The sequence below is a fragment of the Bubalus kerabau genome, chromosome 9, assembly GCF_029407905.1.
Source record: "Bubalus kerabau isolate K-KA32 ecotype Philippines breed swamp buffalo chromosome 9, PCC_UOA_SB_1v2, whole genome shotgun sequence".
Taxonomy (NCBI): domain Eukaryota; kingdom Metazoa; phylum Chordata; class Mammalia; order Artiodactyla; family Bovidae; genus Bubalus; species Bubalus kerabau.
The window spans coordinates 78386449-78406933 of record NC_073632.1 but is presented as its reverse complement, the minus strand read 5'-3'; the positions used below and the strand labels follow the sequence as shown (position 1 = coordinate 78406933).

Here is a 20485-nt window from a genome sequence, read left to right as displayed (position 1 = left end):
CAAGAGAATGCTTTAGTTTTTCCTCCTTTCTTGGGGTCTATTTTGTGTAATGTTTACGTTTACCTGTGCTGATTGAATATAAAATTTGAAAACTGCATTTAATGAGGTGATGGGATGTTCTTATTTTTAATTTAAATGCTGAGAGTTTAGGAAAAAAAATGTTATAGGTCTTTTAAAAAAGATTTATTTATTTATTTTTTGGCAGTGCTGAATCTTCCTTTCTGCACAGGCATTCTATAGCTGTGATGCACGGGCTTCTCGTTGTGGTGGCTTCTCTCGTGGAACACAGGCTCTGGGCCCTTGGGCTTCAGTAATTGTGGCTTGCAGGCTCATAAAGTTGTGGCTCACTAGCTTAGTTGCTCCGTGGCATGTGGGATCTTCCTGGATCAGGGATTGGACTGCTGTCCCTTGCATTGCAAGGTGGATTCTTAACCCCTGGACCACTAGGGAAGCCCTAGAGTTTTTTGTTAAGTGTTTTCTAATTTGTGTATAAGTTTCTTTTGCAATGTAATAAAAACTTGTTACAACAAGAAAAAAGAGTGAACTGTATAAAAGAAACAGTGGGGTTCCCCTTCTTCCAAATTCCACTTCTCTGAGGTAACCAATGTTAATAGACTTATTTGTTAATTTCTATAACTTTATATTCAGGAAAAAAAATACAGAATTAAATAGGGTTTTATTGGGTTAATATCCCTTCTTTTTTGAAACAGAAGTAGGATCACTATATATATCACTTTGAAATTTGCTTTTTCAAATTACCACCCTTATCATTGCAGGTCAAAAAGTAATAACACATGCATTTTAATATTTAAATAATTAAATCCCCTGTTACATATAAACTGCAGCTTTTGTAACGATCCACATTTGATGTATATTCAAGGGGATTTAATTCTTTTGCTGCTATAAACAGTGCTTCAATAAATATTCTAGTAATTATATCCTTACATATTAATGATTTCATTTCTATAGGATAGATTCATAAATGCATTGAGTAAGGATTATCTGCATTCCAAATTTTAGTATATTCATTAGATTACTTTCTAAATTTCACATACTACCAGTGTGCAATATTTCCTTATTCCCTCTCAAGTACTGAATATTTCAGTCTTTTAAATATATTGCCTACTGGTGGGTGAAAACTAGTATTTATGAGTGCTTTGACTTGCTTTGCTCAGACTACCAGTGGGAGACTGATGCTCTTTTTATTTATATTACCTCTTTGGTGAATTTGCTGTTCAATTTCTTATCAATTCCTTTTAAGAAATCCTTTTATTGAATTATATAAAAGTATACAAACACTAGTATATGACCCTTGGATTTTCACAAGATGAACTAGCTCATGGAATCAGAGTCAAGTTCAAGAAATTAGAATATGACCACTCCCCCAGAAGTGGCACTTGAGGCCCCTCCAGGTACCGTTTCTCTCCAGACATAACCACTATCCAGTCACTTTACTAACTTAGCTTGTTTTGAACATTGTGCAGAGAGAATCAGGCAGTAGTACTCTTTTGTGTCTGTCTTCTTTACCTCGACATATTGTGAGTCAGCCATGCTTTTGCATGTATAAAATCATGTGTTCATTTTCATCTTTGTGTGATACAGTGTTCAATAGCCTGTATATACCAGACTTTTTATTTGTTTCAGTTAGCTATTGCTGTGTCCCAAATCATCCCCAAATTCAAAGGCTTTAAATAAATACACATTTATTACAGTTTACAGATGAGCCGGCAGGTGTTCTTCTGTTTGTTGCTTTGCTTACTCATAGTTCTGTAACCAGCTTGGGTTGTGTAGGTGGTTCTTTAATGGTGGCTGGGCTCTCTCATATGGTTGGAAGTTAGCTTTTTGTAGGCTGGTCTAGGAGTCCTCAGCTGGGAAGTGAGCTCTACTTTATAGTATCTTGTTCTCCAGAAGTCTAGATTGAGCTCATTCAAAGGTGGTGGCAAGGTTACAAACACATTTCTGTAAGACCATTTGATGCCTCATCTTGAGATTGACACACCTTTACTCTTAGCCCTATAAAATAGTTTCAACCTAGATAGAAGACAGTTTTCAATGGTTTATAATGTTCTAATTTATAATAGTTCTAATTTATATATGTTCTAGTTTATAATGGTTCTAATTGCTCTGTATCCTTGTAAATCTTGATATTACCAGTGATTTCCATTTTTACGCTTTTGGGTCAGAAGTCCCTGGGTCAGGAAGATCCCCTGGAGGAAGGCATGGCAACCCACTCCAGCATTCTTGCCTGGAGAATCCATGGACAGAGGAGCTTGGTGGCCTACAGTCCATTGGATTACAAAGAGTCGGGCACGACTGCTGCAACTTAGCACACACACAGATGGAGCATGGTGATATTGCATGGTGTGATTTTTAACAGGTTTGCTAAGGTGTAAATGATGTCCACTATCTGGAGAGACACTGTTCGACATCACTACTCATTGTGCACGCGTGCTTAGTTATGTCTGGGTCTTTGTGACCCCGTGGACTGTATGTAGCCCACCAGGCTCCTCTGCCCATGCGGTTTTCTAGGCAAGAATACTGGAGTGGGTTGCCATTTTCTCCTGCAGGACTCATTAAGCAAGTGCAAATTAAAGTCACACTGCGATTAGCTATCACATATAAAGCTGCTTTGAACACTCTTTTACAGGTCTTTTTTGGACAGATGCTTTTATTACTCTTGGATATATGTCTAAGAATAGAATAGCAATAGCTGGATTCCACGGTGTGCATGTTTAAGAAACTGTCAAATAGTTTTTCAAAGTAGTGTTGCTATTTTATATTTCCATCAGCAGTGTGTTAGAATTCCAGTTACTTCATATCTTTCCATCCCTTTGTGTTCACAGTCACTCAGTCATGTCCAGCTCTTCGTGGCCCCAGGGCCTATAGCCTGCCAGGCTCTTCTGTCCATGGAATTTCCCATGCAAGAATACTGGGGCAGATTGCCATTTCCTACTCAGGGGATCTTCCAGACACAGGGATTGAACCCACGGCTCTTGCATCTCCTGCATTGGCAGGAGGGTTCTTTATACCACTAGCACCATCTGGGAAGCCCCTTTAATTTTAGCTATTCATATAGGTATGTGGTGGACAACTGGTAAATGACAGAAATTTATTTCTCACAGTTCCAGAGGCCAGGAAATCCAAAATCAAGGCACCAGCAATGTGGGTTTCATCCTGAGGCCTCCTCTTTTGGCTTATAGGCAGCTGCCCTCTCTTTGGGTGCTCATATGACCTCTTTATAGGAAGAAAGAGAGGAGAAAACAAACTCTCTGATTTTTCTTCTTAAAAATCTTTAATTCCAACATGAGGGTCCTACCCCCATGACTTTATTTAACCCTAATTACCTCCCAAAGGCCCCATCTTCAAATATCATCACATTGGAGTTTAAGACTTCAAGATATAAATTGAGGGGGAGGACTTATTAACCCAAATTTGTGGCAGAAGCAAGTTTTTTCATTGGCTACCTTTGCTAGCAGTTAGATTTTTCTAGTTTACCATTTTACTGGAGTTGTATCAAATTGAGGGTTCCAGGTTCTATGTCTAAATGGAGTTGGGGAAGAGGAGTGTGTCAAGCTCAGTCTCCCTCGGAGTATTCCGTTAGCTATCCTGTTACTGATATTCCCTGAGTCTCTGCGATCATGGTAGAGACACATATTCTCATAGGAGCCTCAGCTTCAGTTTTTGTCTGTCACTTTGATTTCAAATATATGTATAAATTTACCTTTGAGAAGTTTCCCTTTATTTCTTACTGAGCTTATCAATATGCTTGACGGTGTATTTAAGTTTTGAGGATCCAGATGTTTTCCAGCTGAGGGGTGTTTAAAACAGCTAACTATCCTAACAGAACTTGAATTCTGGTGGATACATTTCAGTTTTGCCAGATTCAGGCTTGAGAAGACTGGAATGCCATGACCATAAGCACTGAGAACAGATCTTCCTGGTACGGTTTGGGGGTCTTGTGACGCTATCATATGGAGCATGGGTAGGAGGCTGAAAAGTGGATTTCTCTTGAAGCAAAGTGGAGCTGTTGGGTTCTGCCTAGTGGAATGGCATGATCTGTTGTTGAGGTTTTAAAATGCCAAAGCTTAGAGGAAGGAGTTTAGCCCTGACAGGTTAGAATAGTGTATGTGAGAGGAAAAGACAGCCTCCAGTAGGAGAGTGGCTTGGGAATGAGAGAATGCATATGTGTTGTTGTAGAGGGAGAAGTTGAAATGCTTGGCAGCTCACTCGATGTTAGAGGTTAAGACCTTAATAAAAATTTGAAAGAAGAGATGGTTCATGGGGGAGAGAAGATGATGAATTCTCTCTTGGAACCATTATCATAGCTTGATTTATCAAATAATTTTTAGATATCTTCTTTCAACTGCCAAGAAAAGAGATTGGCCACATTATTGAAACTGCACATTTCTCTTGGAATATGAATACCTATGTAGGTTGTGAATTATGAAGTTTAGATTGCATGTGTCTTTTATCTGATTGAGAAGAATGTGAAATAAATCACCCATGCCTGGGACTTCCCTGGTGATCCAGTGGTTATGACCTGGTATTCTCAGTGCTGAGGGCCCAGGTTCAATCCTTGGTCAGGGAACTAAGATTCCATAAGCCACAAGATCCATGGCATGACCAAAAAAAAAAATAAAAGCAAAATAAGTCACCCTTGCTTTTTATAAGTTTCTCTATAAGTCAATCCATACAGCAGACCTAAGAATATTTAAATTTTGATAAAAAATATTGATTGCCAAAGTTATTTGAGGTTTAATTTAAAGGGGGTGGTGGCCATGTTTAGGAAAAAAAGATCAGACTTGTTGAAACTGATGATGCCTGAGTTTTTCCTTGAGGCTCTGAATACCTGAGTTTGTCATTCAGGTCATCCTTGAGTACCTAGTGAGAGCAGAGACATGTGCTGTGTTTAGTGGGGGCAAAGAAGAACAACAGTGTAAAAATGACAATATGCTATTTAATTCTGGGTGGTTGTTATATAAATTGTTATATTATTTTCTCTGTATATAAACTTCTCAAAATCAAAAGCAAGCAAATAACTTCAAAGATAAGTGTTAACTCAGCCGTAGCCTGAGTGAGACACTCTTCAGCTTATTGGTTTCCCCTTTTCTTGGAATTGCTCTGTAAATGAAGACTTCTTTTTATGGAAGTCTCATGTTTAGGTATGTAGAGAATAAGAAAGAAACAAAGAGAGGAGACATACTTACAAAAGCCATCCACTGGTATTCATTTATTTATTTAATTTTCCTGAAATGTAAAGATGATTCATGTGTATTTCTTTTATTTAAAAATTTTTTTGGTTGGTTGGCATATGGGATCTTAGTTCTCTGACCAGGGATCGAAACTGCACCCCCTGTAGTGGAAGCGTAGAGTCCTAGTCACTGGCCCTCCAGGGAAGACACTATCAGTTCAGTTCAGCCCAGTTCAGTTGCTCAGTTGTGTCCAGCTTTTTGCGACCCCATGAATCGCAGCACGCCAGGCCTCCCTGTCCATCACCAACTCCTGGAGTTCACCCAAACTCATGTGAATCGAGCCTGTGATTACTATTTTTTAATTGATATCAATAATAATGGCTAGGGATTCCCAGGTAGCTCAGTGGTAAAGAATCTGCCTGCCAATGCAGGAGACATGGGTTCGATCCCTGGTTTGGGAAGATCCTACATGACTCGGAGCAGCGAAGCCCATGCATGACAGCTCCTGAGGCTGTGCTCTCGAGTCCGGGAACCGCAACTACTGCAGCCCGAGTGCTAGAGCTTGTGCTCCACAACCAGAGAAGCCACTGCAGTGAGAGGCCCATGCACTGCAATAAAGAATAGCCCTCCCTGTCTGCAACTAGAGAAAAGCCCATGCAGGGATGGGGACCCAGCACAGCCACCACGACCACCCCACCCCAAAAATAGCTAGCCGCAAAATTCCATCTTTTTTTATTATTTTTAATGATCTCTTTTCCAGCCAGAAGGCAAAACTTCATAAATAAAATCAAATGACTCTTTGAAACAGTGCTGTAGTGTTAAAGTATAAAATTAGTTTTGAGCCTTATTCCAACTTCTTTTCTAACCATAGATCCCCATTTAGACCCCCTCTGCAACCTGTGTGAATAAGAAAGGGAGACAAGAACAGTCCCCCAGAATGGGACTTAGGCCAGTCAGCCCTGTTGACTTAAGACAGTTCAAGCCTACTACTCAGCAGCTGTGAGAGTTCATTCCTTTGACTTAATTGCTTGTTCTATTGACTCAGTTCCCTTGTCTGTAAAATAAGGACATGATACCCGTCTCTGGATGGTATGAAGGTGAGATGAAATTAAGCATCATAGTGTGTGTAACGTCTTGGAGCATATAAATAGAAATGATGACTGTCCTATAGGACTCATCTTTTTTTTTTTTTAATTGAAGGATAGTTGCTTTACAGAATTTTGTGGTTTTCTGTCATACATCAACAAGACTGACTTTAGAACCTAAGCCCCGGGAAAATTGTGCTGTTCTCATCCTTAGACCTTCAATTCTGGGCAGTGGTGCTTGGTGAATGTTTGTTGAATGAATAGCCCAAATCTAAATTCAAGTCAGTGATGGTGAGTTATAAACAATGTTCAGAAAAATCTCTCTTATCCGTGAAACAAATGAACTTTGAATGTGTGGCACTATGGATTATGTTTCGAATTTAAGGGCTGAACTGAACTGTTCTGCTGTGCTACTTGTAGACACTTCATAGAAAGGGGAAAAATTCAATGAAATTAATTATTTTGGGGAAACCTGCATTTATTACCAGCTCTAAAGCAATGTTACTTTGTATCTTAGAGAAAAAATACTTAATATCAGTTTCCCCTACTTTAATTACAAGATAAAATAGACTATGCTTTAAACTTAAATTTAATCTAAAGAGCAGTGAATTCTAGACCTTTGGATAAAAGCCAACATAGAATTCTGCATCAGGCAAGTGTTATTCATTTGTATTGCTTATAGTTATAGCTAACTTTAAACTATGCCTGAAGGAATGAAAAATACCATGCGAAGATTATTTTCCTCTTCCTAGAAGAAAAATAAGATGGCCCATTTATTAAATTTCTGCAGGAAACAAAGTCCTTAAATTATGATGAATCAATGCTAAAATAATATACTTTATTTAAATAAGCCAAAAGTATTATGATAAATTATATATAAACATATCTATTAGAACTTTCAGAATGTGGAAGTAAGTCTTGAAGTGAAAGTGAATGTGAAAGTCGCTCAGTCGTGTCCAACTCTTTGTGACCCCATGGACTGTAGCCTGCCTTGCTCCTCTGTCCATGGAATTCTCCAGGCCGGAATACTGGAGTGGGTAGCCATTCCCTTTTCCAGGGGATCTTCCCAACACAGGGATCAAACCCAGGTCTCCAGCATTGCAGGTGGATTCTTTACCATCTGAACCACCAGGGAAACCCTCAGTTCAGTTCAGTTCAGTTCAGTCTCTGTCATGTCTGACTATTTGTGACTCCATGGACTGCAGCACGCCAGGCTTCCCTGTCCATCATCAAACCCGGAGCTTGCTCAAACGCATGTCCATGGAGTTGGTGATGCCATCCAACCATCTCATCTTCTTTTGTCCCCTTCTCTTCCTTCCTTAAATCTTCCCTAGCATCAGGGTCTTTTTCAATGAGTCAGTTCTTCGCATCAGATGGCCAAAGTATTGGAGCTTCAGCTTCAGCATCAGTCCTTCGAAAGAATATTGAGGCAAACCCACCTGTGGCGGATTCATTTTGATATTTGGCAAAACTAATACAGTTATGTAAAGTTTAAAAATAAAATAAAATTTAAAAAAAAATAAAATAAAATATGCAGAATTAGTCCTAGGGCCCGGACTAGGGGCGGAGCTGGGACATGGCGTCCGGAGTGGCTCGGTGGCTGGCGTTGGTACGCGTCGGATCTGGGGCTTCCCGGAGCTGGCTGAGCCTGAGGAAAGGTGGTGATGTCTCCGCCGGACGGAGCTGCTCAGGTCAGAGTCTGGTACCGACGAGGTCGGTCATCGTTACTCGCAGCGGCGCCATTTTGCCCAAACCGGTGAAAATGTCCTTCGGCCTTCTCCGCGTGTTCTCCATTGTGATCCCGTTTCTCTATGTTGGGACGCTCATTAGCAAGAACTTTGCTGCTCTACTTGAGGAACATGACATTTTTGTTCCAGAGGACGACGATGATGATGACTAACAGGGCCTGGAGGAAGGACAGAAAGGAGAAAGCCCTAACTTAAGAAATGGTGATGCTTGCAGCCTCTCCTCCTTTCCATCCGTAGATGGGCCCGGGGAAAGCCCTCAGCCTCCCAACCCCTGTGAAGACCCCTGCATGGTCTGTGACCACGGCTCAAATCCCCAGGCTCTGGGAGGTTCCCGGAGATGTGCTGTTCACTGAGCATAATCGGATCATGAAAAAACATAATAAACATCAGCTCTGTGTGCCTGAATGACGGCTGAAGTCTATCGAAAAAAAAAAAAAATGCAGAATTAAATCAGTTATATTTACATGTAAGTTGTATTGAGCTAAGTGAAATACTAAGCTTTTTTCCCCTTAATTTAGGGCTATGGCATTTTATCATGAAGATCATCTGTTAGTCATTGAGTTGTTCTTTCATGAATGGAATTATTAGGCCTTTAAACTATAAAAAAACAAACACACATACACACATAACAGCAATAACAACAACAAAAAGCAGACTATCTACTGTAACTTCAAAGGAGACCAGAAAGCGGAAACAATCCAGGGAGACAGAAAATGTTTGGTGCAGAACCCAAGGGAAGGTCTGGGTGTCTTTGCTGAGACTCTCCCAGAAGGAGCTGTGTCTGATCAGAGGTGAAACCAGCTCAGTGACATCTGCCAGTGGGCTGCAAAGTCTTGACAGCAGGCTTGGGGAGAAAACTCTTTTATTCTAAGGGCCTAAAAATTTGGAGTCTATAATTGGGTTTGCAGAGGAACAGTATGTTGCTTCATCTTGATCAGTTATCACTCTAAATAACTAATTTTGAATTAAAAATTCATGAGAAGAAAAAACTATGTTCCCCTAATTCAAGATTAGGGAAATAAACATTTTTGAAGGACTCCATATAATATATTTAAGTATAACAGTATAGTATATGGAGAAGGCGATGGCACCCCACTCCAGTACTCTTGCCTGGAAAATCCCATGGATGGAGGAGCCTGGTAGGCTGCAGTCCACGGGGTCGCTAAGAGTCAGACACGACTGAGCGACTTCACTTTCACTTTTCACTTTCATGCATTGGGGAAGGAAATGGCAACCCACTCCAGTGTTCTTGCCTGGAGAATCCCAGGGACGGGGGAGCCTGGTGGGCTGCTGTCTATGGGGTCGCACAGAGTCGGACACGACTGAAGTGACTTAGCAGTAGCAGTAGCAGCAACAGTATAGTATAAATGCAATATATATGTAATAGTCAAGGAAGTATTATAGGTAGATTATGAATCAGAAATGTGAGAACTGACATTTGATGAATGGTTGTATATACTATGCACTGTGTAGAAGTCGGGCTTCCCAGGTGGCTCAGTGGGTAAAGAATCTGCTTGCAGTGCAGGAGACACAGGAGATGTGGGTTCAGTCCCTGAGTCAGGAAGATCCCCTGGAGGACGGCATAAAAACTCACTTCAGTATTTTTGCCTGGAGAATCCTATGGACAGAGGAGCCTGTCAGGCTACAGTTCATGGGGTCACAAAGAGTTGGACACGACTGTGAAACCGAGCATACTTCCATAAAGGCTCTGTCGCCAAACACAGTCACTTTCGGGGTTGAGACGTCAATGGATGAATTTTGAGAGATACAGCATTCAGTCCATAATACTCTAAGACATTGCCTTTTAACAAACTTCTAACATGTTGCCAATCTGATAGGTGAAAGAGTATATTGTTTTCATTTCCATTTATTTAATTATGAATGCCTTTTAACAACATTTTCTCTATTTGTAACCAGTTGTGTATTTTTGCTATGAACTTTTCTTTCATGTAACTTTGCCTTTCTTTACTGGGTTTTTTTGTTTATTTATCAGAGCTTTTTTATATTAAGGTAATAGGCCCTTTTCTTGACATAAATGTTGCAAATACTTTCCTCATTATTTTGGTGATTTAATGTTTACTTATCTTTGCTCAGCTGAGTGTTGCTTCCAATTCTTTCCTCTATTAATCTTTAGTCCACTTCTCCACTGTAGGAAGATGGGTCACTTTAGATAAAATTGGAGTATTCATGCATTTTTATTGCACTGTTCTGCCTCCCCTGTCATTCTGTGATGTGGAGCTATGTTCCTATCAGATATCCCCCACTTCTGCACTTTTGATTTTCCATAAAACATGTTGGTCCTTGTGTGTCTTTCTACCCTGCAGAAATCCAGATATACTCATACCTTTGATGTATGTATTGCTGCATTGAATAGCATGCACTGGCTAACAGCATTGTTGGATAAGTTCTCTGAACCATTTTTCTGTACTAGGAAGCAGTAAATCATGTCTATTTTATATAAAGAGTATGCACTTTTGATTCCGTGAATTTCCAGAATCTGAAATGCAAGTTAACCTAAAATATTCAATTCATTGTTTAAAAACAGCTTATACTTAAAAGTAAGTTAGAAGTTGCTTGTCAAAGAGTAACTGGCAATATCTAGTCTTGATATACTATTCTCTTAATTACAATACACAGAAATAATAAACACTTTGAAGAAGTCTGCTCCCTGGAGTGAATTGTCAACAAATGGTAAAACAGTGAGTTGCAACTCCAAATAAGCAGAAAAAACTCATATATGAAATTATTGCATCCAATAAAAAATGATAGATTTACTAAGTTGCACAGAATTGTGTAGAGTTTTCAGCATCATACTAAGAGTTATGAGCTAGACATATTTTCTTTGACTTTTTATAATGGATTAGAAGTTGATTTGTATTTACATTTTATACATAAAAACCCTAAGTTTCAGTAAGGTTAAGCAATCTGCCCCAGGCCACACAGCTGGTAAGTGCCAGACATTGGATTCTAAACCAAGTCTTTGGTTTCAGTCTACCACATAGTATTGCCTCCTGAAAGAAGTTCAGAGAAACAAGACAAATATGAGCCAAAATAATCAGAGAAGGCGTCTGGGGAAAACAAAACCTGGGCTTTCAAGAATGAGTAAGATTTTAATAAGCAGAGTTGAGTAAGGGGGATGTATTGGATGGAGAAAACAGTACTAATGAAATCATGGAGGGAAGAATGAACATGGTGCATGAAGAGAAGTAATTCCTATGGCTGGAAATTCATGCATATTGAGACTGTGTAAGTAACATGCAGCCAATGAAAGAGAGCCCTTGATATCAGAAACCGAAGTGTGGAGTTGATTGGCTATAAGACAGGTAGGGTGGTGCCATCAAATATTATTCTGATTAACAAGGTTAAAAGTGCTGATTTCTAAAGGCGATTTGCCTGGGATAGGGTTGTTGTTGTTGTTATTCAGTCACTAAATTGTGTCCAACTCTATGACCCCATGGACTGCAGCACACAAGGCTCCTCTTTCCTTCACTGTCTCCCAGAGTTTGGTCAAATACATGTCCTTCGAGTCAGTGATACTGTCTAACCATCGCATACTCTGCTATCCCTTCTCTTCCTGCTCTCAATCTTTCCCAGCATCAGGGTCTTTTTCAGCTCTTAGATTCAGGTGACCAAAGTATTGGCTATGGAGTGTGGTTCAGAAAGCAAACTCCTGTACATTCAAGAAGGTAAGTATGTGGCTATTGCTATAATTCAGGTAGAATGCATAGGAGGTGTGGACTGGGATAAATATTATGACAGGAAAGTTGCTTGAAGGGTATTTTATAGGTGGGAAATACAAAATAGGATGAGCCATATTGCTCTGAAAGTGAAAGTTAGTTGCTCAGTCATGTCCGACTCTTTGCGACCCCATGGACTGTCCATAGACTTCTCCAGCAAAGAATACTGTAGTGGGTGGCCATTCACTTCTCCAGGGGATCTTCCTGACCCAGGAATCTAACCCGGATCTCCTGCATTGCAGGCAGATTCTTTACTGTCTGAGCCACCAGAGAAGCTATATGGCTTTGGCATATTCTAAATATTTAGTGTTCTCATAAAAAAAATTGGTTTTCAAATATGTTACGTACAGAACCCAAAACTCAGATGTTAGCTATTTTGGGAACTCATTTTTGTGTGCGCTTTTTTTTTTTTTAAAGTCTTAATTAACAGAGCTTATAACTTAATGCAGATTTGAGTGCTCATCTCAGTTTGCATTGTTTGTCTAAAGAGAGGAAAGAAATGAAGGGTGACGGAAGAAAATTATTGTCATTGACAATTACTATCAGCACCAAACTGATTTTCATTTCAACTGAACATTGCTTTGTGTTGATTTCAGGCAAATCTGTTAGTCTGGAGATTTATGATGTTTCAAGAACTTCAGCTTCATTGACTTTGGCCCTTACTATTCTATTATTTTCATCCTTGGCCTGTTTTCCCTCATGTTAGGAAAATGGTGGCCTCAACTCCCAACATAACACTTTTTCTTTCACATCTTGGGGAAAGGAGAGGACGTCTCTTCCATCAGTCACCATGGAAAAGTCCCTGTGATTTGACCAATTTAAGTTCATGTCAAGGATGGGATCACATAAATGAATTTAGGCCACACAAGGGAAGTAGGAATTGTTCTTTGCCCAGTGGTATAGCTAAGCAATTCAGGATTCTGGTAGGAAAATCTTCTAGGGGAATCAATGCTGGGAGGCAACCAGAAATTATCATTCTCTGGTCTATAATTCTCTACCATTCTAGAATATGAACCATATTATTCAGAAAGTGGGACCCCTTCCAGGGCCCAAAACAGGGCTCTTGTCTAACACTTGGAAATGAATTGTCCAAGGAGACATATGTGCTGACAAAGCAAGAGATTTTACTGGGAAAGGGCACCCTTGGAGAGCAGTAGGGTAAGGGAACCCAGGAGAACAGCTCTGCCACGGGGCTCGCTGTCTCGGGTTTTATGGTGATGGGATTAGTTTCCGGGTAGAGTCCTTCCTGAGTGGTGCACACCTTGTTCAGTGAAGATGGATGACAGTGAGAAGGATTCTGAGAGGTGGTCGGACATGTGATGTCTTCTTTTGACCTTTCCTGAACTCTTCCAGTTGGTTGAGGCTTATTAGTTCTGTGTTCCTTAGCAGGACCTCCTCTTGTAAAACAACATATGCAGATGGTTACTATGGTGCCTGGCCAGCGTGGGCGGTTTGAGTCAGTGTGCTTCCCCTAAGAATATGAATGTCAGAGTCATGTTTGATACCTCTTTGCTTTCTCCTTTGACACCTAACAGAGAGCACACAGTAGACTAGATATAGGTGTGTGGTTTTTTGTGTTTTTCCTTAGTTGATTAGTTGAGTGCATGACTAAATGCAGAGCATCTCTTTGAGAGGAAAGATTTTCAGAGCAAAACGATAAGGAATGTTTATATTCAAAACTGTACATAAACACCCTTGGGTGTCAATGTAGCTAAGTTTCTTTTGGAGAAAGGAGGGAGGCTGTAATTCAGAAAAAGATCTCTGTAGAGAAAATACATCTCAGTCTTACATATACAGATTTAAAATTCAAATCAAGTCTTTTAGCATGTTGTACACCTTAAATTTGCAGTGTTATGTGTCAAATATATTTCAAGAAAAATAAATAAGGTAGTAATGGAGAAAGATTCAAATCCAAGAAAATGTGGTCCAAAAATGCTCTTCCATTACACTATTTGTCTTAGGTTGGGCTTCCAGAAGCAGTCCTTGGAGACAAGAATTTATGTAGGAAGGATTGATTAAGGAAGTACCAGGAGAAAACAGTAGGGGGCAGAGTAAGGCTAGGGAAAGAGCCAAGCAAGGATATGATGGCTTTGTAGTTCCAGGTTCAACTTATTCTCAATGTCTTGGCCTGTTTGATCTCTTCTAACAGAATACCACAGACCAGGTGGCTTATAAACAAGAGAAATTTATTTCTCATAGTTCTGGAGGCCGGGAAGTCCAAGACCAAGGCACTGGCAGCTCTGGTGTCTGGTGAGACCCTCTTCCTCAGAGGTGGCTGTCTTTTCACTGCGACCTCACATGAAGAAAGGGACAAGGCAGTGCCCTGGGGTTACTTACAAGCACAGTAATCCCATTCATGAGGATCTGCCTTCATGACCTAAACACCTCCCAAAGGCCTTGTTTGTAGTAAGCTTGGGGGTTAGGATTTTAATATATGAATTTCAGGGCGAGGCACAAGTATTCAGTCCATAGCATATGAAGTATGTTTAGAGCTGTCCCACTTGACCCAAGATTGCTAGACATTCATCCTCCCTTTTCACCTTCCCTAGAGGAATGTACATTATCTTGCACTTCTTGCTGTTTGCAAAGTGAGTGCAAGATTATGCCTCCGAGGAGTCTCAGGGGAAGTAATTAGACATTAGACAACAGAATCTGGATGATGGGTATACAGTAAAGGCTATGGAGACCTGACGTGATCTCGGTGGAGCAGACACTGCCACCTACTACCCTGCCGATAAAGAGGCCAGTGTATCAGTCAGTGTGGTCGTGAGGAGCACCGACTCAGAGTCCAGGCCATAGAAGTTAAACAGGGCTTTGACACCTGGGCAAGTTTCTTCATTTATATGTGTTTTACTTTCCATTTATAGAAAATGTGATAATTCTACTACCTAAGCTCATTATGTTGTTTTGAGGATTAAATGAATACAATGTTTATATGTCTAGTCCAACCTAGATAGCATATTAAAAAACAGAGACATTACTTTGCCAACAAAGGTCCATCTATTCAAAGCCATGGTTTTTCCAGTAGTCATGTCTGGATGTGAGAGTTGGACCATAAAGAAGGCTGAGCACCGAAGAATTTGATGCTTTTTAACTGTGGTATTGGAGAAGACTCTTGAGAGTCCCTTGGACTGCAAGGAGATCATATCAGTCAATCCTAAAGGAAATCAGTCCTGAATATTCATTGGAAGGACTAATGCTGAAACTGAAACTCCAATACTTTGGCCACCTGATGCGAAGAACTGACTCCTTAAAAAAGACCCTGATGCTGGGAAAGATTGAAGGCAGGAGGAGAAAGGGATGACAGAGGATGAGATGGTTGGATGGCATCACTGACTCAATGGACATGAATTGAGCAAGCTCCAGGAGTTAGTGATGGACAGGGAAGCCTGGTGTGCTGCAGTCCATGGGGTTGCAAAGAGTGGGACATAACTGAGCGACTTAACGGAACTGAGTCTATATAAACATGAGTCTTAGAGCCTGATAAAAAGTAAGCACTAGTGTGATGTGACCTGCTCAAAGTCCTGTCACACAGCAGGACACAGTTAATGGCACAGCCAGGAAATGAACTTGGTCTCCAAACCTCCAGGTCATTCAACTACTCTTTACTGGCCATATAGCAAATTTATAAATTAAATAAAAATTTAAATAAATTTAAATTTATAAAATTAATTTTATAGTTAATTTAAATTTTCTTAGAGTAGCTTGGTGGTCTCTAGTTTATTAAAAATTTCAGTTAACCAAAAATTAATATATAACTATAGATCATGAATAGTCTGTTAAGAATTCGAAGAACAATATATACACTATGTTGTGTTATAAATGTTCTTAAAGGTAATTTTATATCTTTTTTTTTTAACATTATTGAACTGTTTGGCAAAGGTACCTAGTTAATTCACATGCAGAAGTAAATGACTATGAATCACAATGTTTAACATTTCTCAAAGGTACTTGATATTCACCAAGTAAAACAGGCTTATGTTTAATATTAAGTGCCTTGGAATTTCAGGAATCAATAAGCAAGGGATAGAGATACTTATGTGTGTTAGAGGGGTAGATTTCTCTCCCCGTATTGCCTTTCAAGGGCATTTTATTGAAGTAACTTTGTTATTACCTTCAGTTCAGTTCAGTTCAGTCGCTCAGTCGTATCCGACTCTTTTCGACCCCATGAATCGCAGCATGCCAGGCCTTCCTGTCCATCACCAACTCCCGGAGTTCACTCAGACTCACGTCCATCAAGTTGGTGATGCCATTCAGCCATCTCATCCTCTGTCATCCCCTTGTCCTCCTGCCCCCAATCCCTCCCAGCATCAGAGTCTTTTCCAATGAGTCAACTCTTCACATGAGGTGGCCAAAGTACTGGAGTTTCAGCTTTAGCATCATTCCTTCCAAAGAAATCCCAGGGCTGATCTCCTTCAGAATGGACTGGTTGGATCTCCATGCAGTCCAAGGGACTGTCAAGAGTCTTCTCCAACACCACAGTTCAAAAGCATCAATTCTTCTGTGCTCAGCTTTCTTCACAGTCCAACTCTCACATCCATACATGACTACTGGAAAAACCATAGCCTTGACTAGACGGACCTTTGCTGGCAAAGTAATGTCTCTGCTTTTGAATATGCTATCTAGGTTGGTCATAACTTTCCTTCCAAGGAGTAAGCATCTTTTAATTTCATGGCTGCAACCACCATCTGCAGTAATTTTACCCAGATCCAATTATGAGTAATAATTAAAATAAAAGAGTAAAACAAAAGCAAAGTAGTTTTATGTGGCAAGTTTCCTACGAGAAAAAGAGATGTTTTCAGATAGTACTACACAAATGCACACGCATATTGATAAATTGATGATATATGGTTAACGGTGTGATTGTTAATCGGTGGCTTCCCCAGTGGCTCAGCAATAAAGAATCATCTGCAACGCAGGAGCCGCAGGAGTTGTGGGTTTGATCCCCGGGTTGGGAAGATCCCCTGGAGGAGGGAATGGCAACCCACTCCAGTATTCTTGCCTGGAGAATCCCATGGACAGAGGAGCCTGGTGGGCTATAGTCCATAGGGTCTATAGTTGTGTCCAAAGAGTTGGACACAACTGAAGCAACTTAGCATGCGCATGATTATTAATCAGGACTCTTGGTTGCAAGTAACAGAAACCCAACCTGAACTAACTTAGGAAATAGAAAGGAATGTAATGACTCATGAATTAAGAGGAAAGGTTGAATAAATAAGCCACAGGATGGTAGAGACAAAGCTGGTTTCAGAAACAGAGTTAAGTATTCAAACCCTACCAAGACTGTCTTGTCTTTGGCACTTTTCTGTGTGCTCTTATTGTATCTCACTACATGCTGGCTTCTTCCGCAGTCTCCACCTTCTAGTAGACAATGCGTTCTTTTTTCATAGTTTGAAAATACAAAAAAAGGATTAATGTGTTGGGCACCAGCCCCAGAACTAGTCAATCATGGCTGCAGGGCATGGTCCCACCTGAAGATGGTAGTTCCTTTGAGAATTCAAGATTGAATTAGGGGATGAATTATTTCCCAGTGGTCTCCTCTCCCTCAATTTCCCCCTTTTCTTCATTTCTTCTATTCATCTCCATCTGATTTGAACATGATTTCCTGGGCTTTAGTTGCCAAGTCCATTCAAGCTGTGGCCCCTTGATAACACATCAACAGTGTTTTGCTTTGAACCCTGAACTATTTCAGGCTGGATTACCTGTGGGACAATGATATCATTCTCTTGCTCAATTTGGTTGCCTCTTAAAAGTCAGATATATTGTCATTCTCAAAGAGCTTTGCCCAGCAGGGATGGGGATAGAAGGGAGAAAGGGAGGCAAATAGTCATATGACCTTATAATCATCTATCTGCACTGCTAGTTCTGGCTGAAATGTTCTCATAGGCTGCATCACTTTATCAACCAGATGCCCTTTGGCTAACCTTTGTCAGAGATGGTTTACCTGCTTTACATGGACAGCAACCTATGCCTCGTGTGGGTACATAGAATGGGATGCCAGGGACAAGAACAGGCAAGAACAGTATGAGGATTTACAAAATTTCCAGCTCATTACAGATTCCGCCCATCACCTCTTTCCTTTTGTTTTAATTTTTAATTTATTGAACTGCAAGTTGGCTTTGGAGAGCTGTGTTCCACACATGTTTTAACAAGTCACATCTTAAATGGGTAGACATAGAAGAATAAATAAAGGAAAATTGCTCATAAGAGCTCTAATAACCTGTTTTTCTCACTGATCTCACTATTCCTAGACCAATCAAGAAGGGTATTTTATCTCCCCCATTTTTTAACCCTCCTAAAATAAAATCAAAAGCAAGATGCACATATATTTGGCTATAGATAATGAATCCTTTTTTTATTTTGAAATCATTTTAGACTTACAAAAAATAGTTGTAAAAATAGTAGATTTTCCTAAGTGGTAATATCTTATCTTCCTTAGTTTGATTATCAAAACCAGGAAATTACCCTTGAGACAATATTATTAACTCACCCATGTGCATGCCAACTTGCTTCATTCATGTCCAGCTCTTTGCGATCCTATGGACTGTAACCTGCCAGCCTCCTCTGTTCATGGGATTCTCCAGTCAAGAATACTGAAGTGGGCTTCCATGCCCTCCTCCAGGGGATCTTCCTGACCCAGGGATTGACACCACATCTCTTGCATCTTCTGCATTGGCAGGCAGGTTCTTTACCACTAATGCCACCTGGGAAGCCCCAAACTAACCTACGGACCTATTCAGATAAGAGGAAATGATGTATATTTGTGATAAGTTCATGTCACAAACAAGTGCAGAGACAACCATGACCTAGCTACAAATGCACACATCTGAAAATTGTTAGTTTTTTATTTAAAAATTGAGATGGGGGCTGTACTAGATTCCTAGAGCTTCCATAATAAACTTGAAACAGCAGAAAGTTACTCTCTCAGACCTCTGGAAGTCAGAAGTCCAAAATCAAGGTATTGGAAGGGCCATGCTTTCTAAGAAGGTTCTAGCAGAGAATCCTTCCTTGGTCCTTCCAGTTTCTTATGCTTTCTGGGGTTACTTGGTTTCTGGCAACTTGACTCCCATCTCTGCCTCTGTCTTCAGATGGCCATCTTCTCTGTGTATCTGAGTCTGAATCTTCTCCTCTCTCTTCTCTAAAGACACTAGTCATTGGATTTAGGACCCATCCTCAGCCAGTGTAAACTCATCTTAACTAATTACAGGTGCAAAGACCATATTTTCAAATAAGGTTACATTCTGAGGTTCTAGGTGGATGTGAATTTTGCAGGAACACTGCTTAACCCAGTACAGGGGAATTAAGCAAAAAATAATTTTATTTTACAAGTGTTAGTATTGAGGTCATTGGTATTTGAAAGCTAAGAAAACATGGTTATACTCAGGTTATCTTTTTTAAAATTCATTATTCATTTATTTTTGGCTGTGCTGGGTCCTCATTGTCGCACATGGGCTTTCTCTAGTTGTGGTGTGTGGGCTTCTCACTGTGGTGGCTTCTCTTGTTACAGAGCGTGGATCAGGGATTGAACCTCTGTCCCCTGCATTGACAGGCAGATTCTTAATCACTGGACCACCAGGGAAGTTCTTAGGTTACCTTTTAAAGGTAGCACTCGCTAGACTTTGTGATTGCATCTCTGGGAGATGGTGGAGGAAGTGGGATGTAGCCTAGGTCACTGAAGTTGTGAAGATCAGGAAATTAGGAGGCTATGCATTTGATGACTCAGCCTCCTTAATGCTGGCCTAATGGAAAAGGGAGTAGTAACTTCATTTCCATTCAATGAGTAGCTATTAAGCAGTCAGTGTGTTACAAGGACTTTGCTTTGACCTGGCTAAAGAGAGTAAGAGAAGATGGGTTCATGAGGAACAGTATAGGGGCTTTTTGATGCTCAGGAACATCAAAAACAACAATCAATAACACTGCTTTATGGTCAGTGTTAATTTTCATCTTGATCTTGGCTATGCTGAAGAAGACTGAGCGCCAAAGAATTGATGCTTTTGAACTGTGGTGTTGGAGAAAACTCTTGAGAGTCCCTTGGACTGCAAGGAGATCCAACGAGTCCATTCTGAAGGAGATCAGCCCTGGGATTTGTTTGGAAGGAATGATGCTAAAGCTGAAACTCCAGTACTTTGGCCACCTCATGCGAAGAGTTGACTCATTGGAAAAGACTGATGCTGGGAGGGATTGGGGGCAGAAGGAGAAGGGGACGACAGAGGATGAGATGGCTGGATGGCATCACTGACTCGATGGACGTGAGTCTGGGTGAACTCCGGGAGTTGGTGATGGACAGGGAGGCCTGGTGTGCTGTGATTCATGGGGTCGCAAAGAGTCGGACACGACTGAGGGACTGATCTGATCTGATCTGATGCTTAGCCGCTCTCGTTTTTTCTCCTTTTTATTGCTAAGTCTTCTCAAGAATACCCCAAAGTTCCATTTTCTTGAGCTAACTGAAGGGACTGTTTTAATGTTTAAAATCCTTCAGGTTAAAGACTTCCCTCTCTTTTTATCTGTGTTTTGGTTCCTGGGCTGTTTTTTAGTTTGCACATAGGCTAACAGATAACCCACAGCTGCTAGACCATCCTTGCTTGGCTTGTTGCATATGAAGGTGGGTGTACAGGCCTACCATCTGTTCTAGGTCTGTCAATTTCACTTATGTACAAGAACACAGTGATCAATGACATAGTTTAATATTCGGTGTCATTGCCACCTACTTCCATAGGCACTTT

At 40.5% G+C, this 20485-nt stretch overlaps 2 protein-coding genes across 2 annotated transcripts in view; both read left to right on the top strand.

Annotated features, from left to right (window-relative positions):
* Nucleotides 1-20485, top strand: part of MOXD1 (monooxygenase DBH like 1) — a 95244-nt gene that overhangs the window by 45456 nt on the left and 29303 nt on the right. The window lies entirely within an intron of this gene.
* On the top strand, nt 7825-8430 carry LOC129620023 (essential MCU regulator, mitochondrial-like). The gene has a single exon (XM_055535655.1). It carries the CDS (start codon nt 7854-7856, stop codon nt 8175-8177), a length of 324 nt encoding a protein of 107 aa, XP_055391630.1. The 5' UTR covers nt 7825-7853; the 3' UTR covers nt 8178-8430.